Here is a 13,655-nt window from a genome sequence, read left to right on the forward strand (position 1 = left end):
GCCAAAAAGAGGCAAACAGGACTTCCAAATGGACAAGGACCATAAGTTATCTAACATAGTACCTTATGGAGAACAAAGTCAGTGTTGTGGAGTGAAAATCGCAAAGCTCTGATGTCAGTCCTATTGAAATGTAATGGACAGAACAGAAAAGTAGTGTGTTGGCAGGGTAGCTTGCAAACCTTATTCAATTCCACCAAGAGAAATGGGCCAATTTCTAGAAAACTATTGTGATAAGCTTGTGTAAAGATAGCCATAACATTACACCTAAGTAACACAGTTTACAATGCAATTCTAACAAATACTATAAATGTATGTGAACTTTAGAATTTGAAGAAAGTAAAAAGAAAATGTTTTATTATTCTGAGATGAATCAAATAGAATTAATTTTGGTAACCCTAAATGATCTAAACAGTAGATGTTTAATATAATTTAGAGAACTAAATTAAACAGTGTGTATGTTAAACTGTATGTGCATCTAGAGTCGCATGGTGCTTGCGCAACAGAATCTTTTCCAAGTGAAAAGTGTCCAGATAATGTCAAAAGGATGGCATTCCACAGATATCCTGTTCAGATGTTAACGCCACCGCACCTAAATCTTTTAGAAGCAGAAAAACATTTATTTTCTGAGCACCACCTGCCTCATGGAACTGCTTACCTAATTTCTACGGTTTTTAAATAAAAAGCCACCAATCTGTGCTTTTGCCAAATCAAAGAGAGGTTTAATCAAAAATTGACAATGCAGCTAGTGCCTTTATGGTCTTTCCTTTTTCATCTTCTGTTAAGTTTCAGTATGAGACTGATGACATTCTTAACAAAGTAAACTGCTTAGTAATTCAGTCTTGTTTGAGTTTCTAATGGATTTCATGGATTTTAAAGCTTTACGTACTTTGGGCTGGGTTTAGTCACATCAGTCTTTTTAAATCTGAGAATTTCCTTCTGCAGTCTTATTTCAGGGCATTATGCACAAATCCTAAAGACCAAATTAATTAAAAGCTTAGAAGTGAAAACACTCACAACGAACCATAACACAGCTCAAGAACATATATCACAAAAATCTAAACAAAAAAACACAGCATTGTTTGCCTAAATGCTGGAATTGCAAAAACAATATTTGCCTCAGCTTCTCACTATGACAGGAAAACATCTTTATTAGCTATTTTGCTGTTCATTGCAAGGTTTATTGGCATGCTGTTTTTTCACATTGTGAAACCAGGAGAGACAAGGGAGAGAGGTTGCTATAGACTCAAATCCCGCGAAGTTGTTTTGTCTGCTTTACTCAATTAATGGATCCATCCCAATATCCAAAACTAAAGTGGTAATACACAGTATATGTTCTTTAAAGTTCCTTTTCCACATGTTCTTTATTGCATCCTAAATCTCTTTTTTGTATCCAGAGGAATTTTGCAATTATTAGTTTTATATGGAGGTGCAAAGTTGTGTGTGTGCTGATGTGTTCAGAATAGAATGTCAGTCTCAGTTACGTGCATGTTAGATTTAGATGTCATGCATTTGACATCTCTGCCTTGCTAAGTGCAATGGCCAGCTCCAGGTCCTCCTGTTCCTGCTGTCGGAGCCTTTTCAGTCGCTCTCGTTCTGCCCGCTCACTCTCTCGCTTGGCCCATTCAAGCTGCTGAGCTTCATTCCCAAGCTGGAGAAAAAGAGACAGAATAACGTTTAAGACAAGGGAGCTGGACCAGTGCTGCTACTCAACCATATTAGCATTAAAAGTGTCTTAAAAATCCTAAATATCTGTTTGCATGGTAAAAATGTATGGATTGCGCAGTTTGAATGAAATCTGACCTGTTAAGTCAGATACTGCAAAAACCACCAGTGACATCTCAAAACTGAAAACACAAAACTTTGAAGCTGAGGCATAATTCCATAACAGAGCCCATGTACTTACAGTATGTTCAGTGAAAATTAATGAAACTGTATAAATGTATGTTATAAGCTCTTCCAGCGTTGTACAGGTCCTTCTCAAAAAATTAGCATATTGTGATAAAGTTCATTATTTTCTATAATGTAATGATGAAAATATAACATTCATATATTTTAGATTCATTGCACACTAACTGAAATATTACAGGTCTTTTATTGTCTTAATACGGATGACTTTGGCATACAGCTCATGAAAACCCAAAATTCCTATCTCACAAAATTAGCATATTTCATCCGACCAATAAAAGAAAAGTGTTTTTAATACAAAAAACGTCAACCTTCAAATAATCATGTACAGTTATGCACTCAATACTTGGTCGGGAATCCTTTTGCAGAAATGACTGCTTAAATGCGGCGTGGCATGGATGCAATCAGCCTGTGGCACTGCTGAGGTCTTATGGGGGCCCAGGATGCTTCGATAGCGGCCTTTAACTCATCCAGAGTGTTGGGTCTTGAGTCTCTCAACGTTCTCTTCACAATATCGAACATATTCTCTATGGGGTTCAGGTCAGGAGAGTTGGCAGGCCAATTGAGCACAGTGATACCATGGTCAGTAAACCATTTACCAGTGGTTTTGGCACTGTGAGCAGGTGCCAGGTCGTGCTGAAAAATGAAATCTTCATCTCCATAAAGCTTTTCAGCAGATGGAAGTATGAAGTGCTCCAAAATCTCCTGATAGCTAGCTGCATTGACCCTGCTCTTGATAAAACACAGTGGACCAACACCAGCAGCTGACACGGCACCCCAGACCATCACTGACTGTGGGTACTTGACACTGGACTTCTGGCATTTTGGCATTTCCTTCTCTCCAGTCTTCCTCCAGACTCTGGCACCTTGATTTCCGAATGACATGCAGAATTTGCTTTCATCCAAAAACAGTACTTTGGACCACTGAGCAACAGTCCAGTGCTGCTTCTCTGTAGCCCAGGTCTGGGGAATGCGGCACCTGTAGCCCATTTCCTGCACACGCCTGTGCACGGTGGCTCTGGATGTTTCTACTCCAGACTCAGTCCACTGGTTCCGCAGGTCCCCCAAGGTCTGGAATCGGCCCTTCTCCACAATCTTCCTCAGGGTCCGGTCACCTCTTCTCGTTGTGCAGCGTTTTCTGCCACACATTTTCCTTCCCACAGACTTCCCACTGAGGTGCCTTGATACAGCACTCTGGGAACAGCCTATTGGTTCAGAAATTTCTTTCTGTGTCTTACCCTCTTGCTTGAGGGTGTCAATAGTGGCCTTCTGGACAGCAGTCAGGTCGGCAGTCTTACCCATGATTGGGGTTTTGAGTGATGAACCAGGCTGAGAGTTTTAAAGGCCTCAGGAATCTTTTGCAGGTGTTTAGAGTTAACTCGTTGATTCAGATGATTAGGTTCATAGCTCGTTTAGAGACCCTTTTAATGATATGCTAATTTTGTGAGATAGGAATTTTGGGTTTTCATGAGCTGTATGCCAAAATCATCTGTATTAAGACAATAAAAGACCTGAAATATTTCAGTTAGTGTGCAATGAATCTAAAATATATGAATGTGAAATTTTCATCATGACATTATGGAAAATAATGAACTTTATCACAATATGCTAATTTTATGAGAAGGACCTGTATATGCCCTAAATATTTTGGGTGATGTGTTATTTGTTGTGATCAAGATATGGTTGACTCCAAGTACTGCCTCAGAAGACTAGACTGTAAGCAACTATACCTTTTATTTAAAAGGAAAACGATCCAGATTTCCAAACTCCTATATGTTAGAGCAGCTAAATAATAAGTACAAAAGTGTATCCCTGTTTTGTAGCCTGACTTCAATGTTTATGAAGGTTATATAAGGCAAGTCTAAGAAAAACAACTGGTATTGCACCTGGTTCCATTTTAAAATGGGATACTGTGCATTTTGTAAAAGTTAACTGATTTAGTTTTTCTTAAAGAATCTTTAGTTGTTAATTTTGGGGTTGTTTTTCTTTCACCCTGTATGGTACTTTACATTATATATACATGCTTAAATATAAAAAGAAAATTCTGATTTCACAATTATTTTATGTAAATCTCTTTGTGTGTTCAAATTCTTACCTTGACTTTATCAGGTCCTGTCAGAGGCGCACATTACGAAACAGAGAAGTTAAAAACCAATCAGTCAGCTTACCAGATTTTATTATTCACATTTTACTGTACAACAGAAAGACATGTAAAGGCCGATACTGAAATTGACCTTTATTCTGAAAGCAACTCCACCAGCCTTAAACAAAGGCTTATTACAACTAAAAAAGCCTTCTTAAAAAATCCTACAGTGTTAGCAGGTGGTGCTATGAAAATGAAACTAAAAGACACAAGCATCAAGTACCCTTCTCCTCTAAGAAGGTGATAAAATGGCTTTTGTTGTCAGGCCACGGAGCTGAGTGTAGGTCTGTATTATGTGGGTGTTGTGTCTCATTCTCTCCACCAGGGTGCGACAGGCAGGTGTAGCTGCACAGCTGTTTTCCATCAAGAGCAATCACTGAGGAACCTCAAAAGCTTTCTGAGACCTTTGAGGTGGTGTTGGATTGTTTGCTCAACTCGTGTGGTAATTGGACCAACAAACCCTGCTCTGTTCTTGCCTTTGTCCTGACGGTTTCCTAACCCCAACTCTGTTCTCCTTCAAAGGTAACTGTCAGCTGAACCCTGCTCTGGATTAACCTTCAAGGTTCTGCCTCATTCTCTATTGGCTGTCAGCACACCCTCATCCTGGAAAACTTGCTGTGGTTCAGTTTCCTACAAAGCTGCTAAATATTTAAATGAATTTAAATATTTAAATGAATTTACCTCCCTGGATCCACCAGATCAGATTGCAGAATTACTGCTCGCTCTGCATGCCCTGCCTGTCCATTCTCCAACGCAACTCACCAGCTGGAGGACCCCCACTGACACAGCATACCTGCCAACCTCAGCCTCCATGGTTTGCTCACTTCTACCCATCAACATATCCATCATAAAGTGAGCATTGCTTCTTCCTCTTCATCATTCAAAACCATTTACCAGTTAATAATTTTAATCTCTCTCTCAGTGAGCCAATCTCAGAAGCCTGACAGCTTCAGAGTCCTGACACGGCCAGAAAACATTATTTCCATAAACCTGCTTAGACCTTTCCTGTCTCCAAGTTGTGCTGCTCAAGAGTCTCGCGGTTCTGAACCAAATATGACATTTGTAGCAAGAAAGATGGATCAATCTGCATGTCTGATGTGTTACTCATTAAAAACGTCATTGACAAATAACATTCATTGAAATCCACTAGTTAAGAGACTTTCTTTCATGTATAAATATTCTGGTTATGTTCATACAGCAGAGCTGATATGTACAATTTACTTGTATAAGTAATCAGAAAAATGTGTTTTTATTTTGTTAAATTAAGGTGCAGGTAAATTTTGGGTCTCTAGTACACCAATATTGTATTTGTATACTTTACATATACAGGTCCTTCGCAAAATATTAGCATATTGTGATAAAGTTCATTTTTTTCCATAATGTAATGATGAAAATTTAACATTCATAGATTTTAGATTCATTGCACACTAACTGAAATATTTCAGGTCTTTTATTGTCTTAATATGGATGATTTTGGCATACAGCTCATGAAAACCCAAAATTAGGTCTTATGGAGGCCCAGGATGCTTCGATAGCAGCCTTTAGCTCATCCAGAGTGTTGGGTCTTGAGTCTCTCAACAATCTCTTCACAATATCCCACAGATTCTATCTGGGGTTCAGGTCAGGAGAGTTGGCAGGCCAATTGAGCACAGTGATACCATGGTCAGTAAACCATTTACCAGTGGTTTTGGCACTGTGAGCAGGTGTCAGGTTGTGCTGAAAAATGAAATGTTCATCTCCATAAAGCTTTTCAGCAGATGGAAGCATGAAGTGCTCCAAAATCTCCTGATAGCTAGCTGCATTGACCCTGCCCTTGATAAAACACAGTGGACCAACACCAGCAGCTGACACGGCACCCCAGACCATCACTGACTGTGGGTACTTGACACTGGACTTCTGGCATTTTGGCATTTCCTTTTCCCCAGTCTTCCTCCAGACTCTGGCACCTTGATTTCCGAATGACATGCAGAATTTGCTTTCATCCGAAAAAAGTACTTTGGACCACTGAGCAACAGTCCAGTGCTGCTTCTCTGTAGCCCAGGTCAGGCGCTTCTGCCGCTGTTTCTGGTTCAAAAATGGCTTGACCTGGGAAATGCGGCACCTGTAGCCCATTTCCTGCACACGCCTGTGCACAGTGGCTCTGGATGTTTCTACTCCAGACTCAGTCCACTGCTTCCGCAGGTCCCCCGAGGTCTGGAATCGGCCCTTCTCCACAATCTTCCTCAGGGTCCGGTCACCTCTTCTCGTTGTGCAGCGTTTTCTGACACACTTTTTCCTTCCCACAGACTTCCCACTGAGCTGCCTTGATACAGCACTCTGGGAACAGCCTATTCGTTCAGAAATTTCTTTCTGTGTCTTACCCTCTTGCTTGAGGGTGTCAATAGTGGCCTTCTGGACAGCAGTCAGGTCGGCAGTCTTACCCATGATTAGGGTTTTGAGTGATGAACCAGGCTGGGAGTTTTAAAGGCCTCAGGAATTTTTTGCAGGTGTTTAAAGTTAACTCGTTGATTCAGATGATTAGGTTCATAGCTCGTTTAGAGACCCTTTTAATGATATGCTTATTTTGTGAGATAGGAATTTTGGGTTTTCATGAGCTGTATGCCAAAATCATCCGTATTAAGACAATAAAAGACCTGAAATATTTCAGTTAGTGTGCAATGAATCTAAAATCTATGAATGTTATATTTTCATCATTACATTATGGAAAATAATGAACTTTATCACAATATGCTAATATTTTGAGAAGGACCTGTACATGAGCTTTGACATGCTATTCTTGATCTTTAAGGTCTAATTTGTTGATGGACCCACCGTTGCCAGCAATAGCAACTGTCAATTCTGTCAACATCTTTCTCAAGGTTTAGAAGTGTGTTTTATATTCGGATGAGAAAACCAGAAATGGAGGCTCCACTCTAATTCAACCCAAAGGTATCCAAGAAGGTTTAGGTCAGGACACTGTGCAGGCCATTCAAGTTTCTCCACACCAAAGTTTGTACACCTACAGAAAACAAAGGTCAATGTAACACCAGAATTCAGTGATTTGGTGGTGTGACCCAGTACTTTTGGTAATGCACTGTATGTTTAACAAGAACAAAGAGGAAGTAAGGCTCACTGAACACAGACACACACACAAAACAAGTTCATGCAGGGTCATAAACAAGAGGGCTGAAAGTTGAGTGGTGATACTGCTGCTTCTCGTGTTAGAGAACTCCACAAGTCAGCAAACAACATTGAGGTAGTATTATGAAACACATTATCTGATATGTGAACTGTGCAACTGATTTAACATGTGGTGTGTGTGTGTGCTGGGTTAAAACTTACTTAAATAGCGAGGTGTGTGAAAAAGCGTGCAGGCATCTTTATATGTGGTACTCTTGTTAGGTTGCCATGAATAGTTCTCAAAAGGGAGATGTTTTCAACGACAAATTTACTGTATTATGAATTTCTAATTTATACTGAATATTGTAACTTCCAAAACTTTTCAACAAAAATAGTGTTTCATCCACAATGCTGGTTGGCTGCCAGCCTGCAGGTGTGTCAGCATTTGTATGTATGTGCTCGCCAGCGGTTGCAGTCAGACAGGTACAAGGCAGTACAACAGGGCAGCCATAATTCATTGATGACAAAGGTAGTTCATCAGTGAAGCACAGGAGCAGCAGCCCTTAGGCCAAAGAGGCACCAGGCAAGACATGGGCACCAAACCCCTCTGATCTAGCTGCACCAAAGTCTCCCGCCACGCATATCAAGCCCAAGACCCAGCCAACCTACGGTCCAGGGCCCTTTCCAACCCTCGACAGCAAAACCATCCAGCACCAAGCAGTCAAGACCCACCCTGGCAGACACACCGAGCCTCTTAAGCCCCACTGTCCACCCAGGCATAACCCAAATCCCTTAACCACCATATCAGAGCCTATTCTGTCCTCTGCAGTCCCAGTCCAGCAGGCCCCAGTCACTATGGCTTCCAACCCACCCACAGGGCCAGGGACATTGGGTAGGCACACCCCATCGGGATGTGGTGAGGACCTCCAACAGCCCTGTCCTGCTCTCCTTTGTACTTTTCTAGTGCCTACTCAGCTCGACTCGACTCTACACGGAAATTTGTACCACCTCAGTGTGGGTAGGGTTGTCATGGGAAGGCAGCCCCATAGTCCAAAAAGTAACATTACATGATTCTATGCGACACAAACACAACACAATGATGAAGGACATGAAAGCATTGGTAAACTCGCTGAAAAGCACTATAAAGCACTTAAAAATTGAGAAGGGAAAAAATATCCGTGGCCTCCACCTGGCAAACTATTCCATTTTCTGGGGTAGTTTCATTGCTGCCCCTTTAGTGTACCTGTTGTGAATTTCTTTAACAGCAAAACAGCTGACTACGTGGTGTCCTGAAAACGATGTGGGCTTTATTGATAATTGGTGAACATTTTGGGGAAAGCCTGGTCTGATCCGGAGAGACGGCACCCATCCCACTTTGCACCCATCCATGCTGACACTGAAAATGATAGCCTAAATATAGCCTTTAATGCTATCTTAAACTCAATTGGTTTGGCTTTTTTTTGGTTTTGTCTTTATTCTCTGGACATTGTGCTGACATTGAGGGTAAAAAAAAAATATTTCCTCATAACCCTGTCCTTTGAGTTTAATTTAACTGAGTACTCCACATCTGAAAGAAAATGTCATTATGGTAGGTCATTATCAGGCAATACTGTAACAACCCTAAAAGAATCTGCTCCATTTTTAATTTCCCAATTATCACGGAAAAACATAGATGAGGGCCATTATTTGGTTTCTTCCCCTTCACAAATTGATTATTTTGTTCATAGTGTTACTTCCTCACTGCTTGGTGCATTAGACAATATAACTCCCCTGAAAAAGAAGGTAATTATTCAAAGAAGACTGGCTCCCTGGTTTAATTCAGAGCTGCGTACTTTTAAGCACAATGTTAGAAAATTGGAGAGAAAATAGCGCTCTACACACCTAGAGGACTTCTGCTTTATCCGGAAAAATAGTCAACTGTTGTATAAAAAGACACTTTGCCAAGCTAGAAAAGCTCATTAATATAAGAGAATAAGAATAATCCTATGTTTCTTTTTAGTACAGTTGCTAAACGTACAGAGTCATACCTCTGTTGAGTCATCCAACTACAGTGATTCTATAAAAATTAAAAAAATCAATGGCATACTCACGAACATGATTATTTCATTCTCAGTAGGTGAGACAGCATTGGAGGTAACTGTAAAATCTGATCTGTGTTTGGACTGCTTTGATCCAGTGGACCTTCGTGAGTTATCAAAAATATTAGCTTCATCTAAATCCTTAACTTATATGTTAGACCCAATCCCAACTAAATTATATAAGTCACTGTCACTTTTATGCAAATTAGCTCAATTTTGCTCTTCTTTAGGAAATATTCGCTTGATCAAGATGACTTACTAAATAATATCCAATCTTTCATTCTTATCTAAAATACTTGAGAAAATACAGGGGTTGGACAATGAAACTGAAACACCTGGTTTTAGACCACAATAATTTATTAGTATGGTGTAGGGCCTCCTTTTGCGGCCAATACAGCGTCTATTCGTCTTGGGAATGACATATACAAGTCCTGCACGGTGGTCAGAGGGATTTTAAGACATTCTTCTTGCAGGATAGTGGCCAGGTCACTACGTGATACTGGTGGAGGAAGACGTTTCCTGACTCGCTCCTCCAAAACACCCCAAAGTGGCTCAATAATATTTAGATCTGGTGACTGAGCAGGCCATGGGAGATGTTCAACTTCCCTTTCATGTTCATCAAACCAATTTTTCACCAGTCTTGCTGTGTGTATTGGTGCATTGTCATCCTGATACATGGCACCGCCTTCAGAATACAATGTTTGAACCATTGGATGCACATGGTCCTCAAGAATGGTTCGGTAGTCCTTGGCAGTGACGCACCCATCTAGCACAAGTATATGGCCAAGGGAATGGCATGATATGGCAGCCCAAACCATCACTGATCCAACCCCATGCTTCACTCTGGACATGCAACAGTCTGGGTAATACGCTTCTTTGGGGCTTCTCCACACCGTAACTCTCCCGGATGTGGGGAAAACAGTAAAGGTGGACTCATCAGAGAACAATACATGTTTCACCTTGTCCACAGCCCAAGATTTGCGCTCCTTGCACCATTGAAACCGACGTTTGGCATTGGCACGAGAGACCAAAGGTTTGGCTATAGCAGCCCGGCCATGTATATTGACCCTGTGGAGCTCCCGACGGACAGTTCTGGTGGAAACAGGAGAGTTGAGGTGCACATTTAATTCTGCCGTGATTTTGGCAGCCGTGGTTTTATGTTTTTTGGATACAATCCGGGTTAGCACCCGAACATCCCTTTCAGACAGCTTCCTCTTGCGTCCACAGTTAATCCTGTTGGATGTGGTTCGTCCTTCTTGATGGTATGCTGACATTACCCTGGATACCGTGGCTCTTGATACATCACAAAGACTTGCTGTCTTGGTCACAGATGCGCCAGCAAGACGTGCACCAACAATTTGTCCTCTTTTGAACTCTGGTATGTCACCCATAATGTTGTGTGCATTTCAATATTTTGAGCAAAACTGTGCTCTTACCCTGCTAATTGAACCTTCACACTCTGCTCTTACAGGTGCAATGTGAAATCAATGAAGACTGGCTACCAGGCTGGTCCAATTTAGCCATGAAACCTCCCACACTAAAATTACAGGTGTTTCAATTTCATTGTCCAACCCCTGTAGCTGCTAAATAAGTGTGTGAGCATTTACACAACACTGAAAAACTAGTCCATGCATTTGTTACTTCAAGGCTGGACTATTGTCCATATTGTCCATATGTTCCTAACAGGGCACTTCGTTCTCAGACTGCAGGTTTACTGGTGGTTCCTAGAGTATCTAGAAGTAGAATGGGAGGCAGATCCTTTAGTTATCAGGCTCCTCTCCTGTGGAACCAGCTTCCAGTTTTGGTCCGTGAGGCAGACACCCTGTCTACTTTTAAGGCTAGGCTTAAAACTTTCCTTTTTGATACAGCTTATAGTTAGAGTGGCTTAGGTTATCCTGAGCTAACTCTGTAGTTATGCTGCTATAGGCTTAGGCTGGTGGAGGACATAATGACCACTTAGCTTTATCTGGCATGGATCTGTGTTTAGCTGTGGGACCTTCCTGGAGGGGTGCTTAGACAGATTATACACTTGGCCCTGTCTGTCTATTAATGTTTTACTTTTCTTTCCCATAGAATGTACTACTGGATCAGTGCTTTTGCGTTTTTTTTTTTGTCTCTGCTCTGTTTTCTCAAGCCCTCAGTCGGTCGTGGCAGATGGCTGCTCACACTGATTCTGGTTCTGCTGGAGGTTTCTTCCTGTTAAAAGGGAGTTTTCCTCTCCACTGTCGCTACATGCATGCTCAGTATGAGGGATTGCTGCAAAGTCAACGCCAGTGACTGTCCACTGTCTCTACATGCTCATCCAGGAGGAGTGAATGCTGCAAGTCAGTGACTTGATGCAATCTGCTGGGTTTCCTTAGATAGAAAAACTTTTTATCCAGTTTGAATAAATAACTGAATCTGACTGCACTGTTCAATGGTTAGGATTAATTAGAATGTATGAACCTGACTTTTGTGAAGGGCCTTGAGACGACATGTGTTGTGAATTTGTGCTATATAAATAAACTGAATTGAATTGTTTTGGACTCTTGCCCTCCTTCTGAGGCCCCCTCTACCCGCCCTGTTGGGTTGTTTTGTGTTGTAGACTCTAAAGGTCGTCTGGCACTCCGACCGTGAGGGGGGGGGGGGTGAAGTCAGGATCTGCCATTTTGTTCTTTGTTTTTCTTTACTTTGCCATTAAAGGTTTTCCCTGTTCCTTTGATTAGTAGTTTACTTGGTTTAGTTTATATTTACTTAGATTCTTGTTCTTGTTTACATGTCTTTAGATTTAGTTCTCTCTAGAGTTACTATTTATGTTTAGCTTATGTTTAATGTTTCTTTTGGTTTGATAGCTGTGTTCATTGATTCCTTCTATTTACTTTGTTCTGCCTTTCCTCTTTGCTGTTCCCCTAGTAGTTCCTCCTCTTGTTCTTAGATCCCCTTCAGTTATTATTTACTCAGTGTCCATTTCCCTTTTATATTAGTAATTCTCCCCAGCCTTATTTCTTGTATACTTCTGCGTATTAGTCTCTATTGTTTAAGTTCCTTCCAACAGGTTATAGTTTATAGTTATTTGTTTCCTCACTAGGCTTAATTCCACTTATTGTTTACGTTTTAGTTTATTGTAATTCTAGGTCTTCGCTTCCCTGCTCTTCTTTATCAGATAATGTTATCCTTAGATTCTAGTTTCCCTTTGGTTTACTTTTAGTTTTGTTCCCTCGTGTCCCTGTGTTTCCTAGTTCTTCTCGCCATAGTAAGCATTCATTCCCTCAGTCTCCACAGCCAGTTCCTGCGCCTGCTTCCACTTCTCTTTTAATTAACCTACCTTCTCCCTCATGGGTCCACTCTCCTTCTCTCCCTGCTTATATATCCGGTTCCTCTAATTATTCTTCGCTGGTTCCTCATTTCTTGTATACCATGTTTGTCACACCTTTCCCCGAGCTCTTTGGATTATGCTTCTTGTGAATTCTCTCCTGTGAATCTCCTATGACCTTGTAATTGATGATCGACGAGCCTTAATTAAAGAAAAACTGTTTTCAATATGCTGAGCATAAGCGAGCGACTGTTTGCATTTTGGTCCAAAACAACTTCAGACCGTGATAGACGACTGCATTACGGTAACTTTAAAAGAACTGTGTTGTATATACCAGGGAGAATTGTAAGGTCCTTTGTAGACCACTGCCATGCATTTGGCCTCAAATAACCACAGAGCCAAGTTGGCATTTGTGTACCATTGCAAATATACATATGCATGCAATGCCGGCATGTGTATATTTAATGAATACCATCTAGAAGCCTGAGATATCCATAACCCAATTTTGTCTACTTTAAGTAATTTGCATCTTAAACACCTAAATGTATATCTATTGTATGTAGTAGGGGTGTAACGGTACACATATTGGTACCGAGAATATCCAGCACAGGCCTGTCGGTTTGGCATCTACGCATGAATACAGCGTTGTTTTATACTTGAACACCTGCCGAATGCTTATGTGCAGAGCTAAATGCGCAATGCGGCTATTGTATTCCAAAAAAAAAAAAGTGACGCTAAAACAAAACAGAGACGAATCCCAGCTATCATTAAATTCTGCTATTTGGGAACATAAAGGTTTCTTATTTAGCTACAATGATGGTGGAGACAGAAAGTGGACCAGACCTAAGCTCTACGTTAGCACTTTTTAATCAACCAGCCCAAACTCCTTATGTGAGTCATGCAAGTAAAAATAATCTCTGTTGATTAGAGGGGTTTTTCCCAACATTTTCACATGCTGCATTCAGGTACAGCTGGGGCACTAGGTTGTCTAAATATCAAAACAACTCCAAAGTGATTTCAACATGTTTCATTCTTAGTTATGAGCACAGTCTTGTTCAAAAATTTCTAAACATCAGTATTGACAGTTTTCAAGTGGTTATATGTTGTGATCTATTCAGGCATTGACTATACCTGCTTA

At 40.9% G+C, this 13,655-nt stretch overlaps 1 protein-coding gene and 1 long non-coding RNA gene across 19 annotated transcripts in view; one reads left to right on the forward strand and one right to left on the reverse strand.

Annotated features, from left to right (window-relative positions):
- Nucleotides 1–694: 694 nt before the first annotated feature.
- eps15l1a (epidermal growth factor receptor pathway substrate 15-like 1a) overlaps nucleotides 695–13,655 on the reverse strand; it is a 305,470-nt gene continuing 292,509 nt past the window's right edge. For 10 of the 18 annotated variants that reach the window (XM_047373747.1, XM_047373746.1, XM_047373743.1 and 7 more), the window contains one exon: nucleotides 695–1,648. In XM_047373747.1, coding sequence (XP_047229703.1) covers nucleotides 1,502–1,648 — 147 coding nt within the window. In that variant the 3' untranslated portion in view covers nucleotides 695–1,501. Of the gene's footprint in view, nucleotides 1,649–4,000; nucleotides 4,018–13,655 lie in introns of those variants that run through there. The other 8 variants (XM_047373753.1, XM_047373749.1, XM_047373752.1 and 5 more) reach the window with 4 other exon arrangements.
- On the forward strand, nucleotides 4,026–5,190 carry LOC124873241. Its single transcript, XR_007039483.1, has 2 exons — nucleotides 4,026–4,900; nucleotides 4,971–5,190. It is a non-coding gene; the product is annotated as an uncharacterized LOC124873241 (long non-coding RNA).

Source organism: Girardinichthys multiradiatus, chromosome 9, assembly GCF_021462225.1.
Source record: "Girardinichthys multiradiatus isolate DD_20200921_A chromosome 9, DD_fGirMul_XY1, whole genome shotgun sequence".
Classification (NCBI taxonomy): Eukaryota; Metazoa; Chordata; class Actinopteri; order Cyprinodontiformes; family Goodeidae; genus Girardinichthys; species Girardinichthys multiradiatus.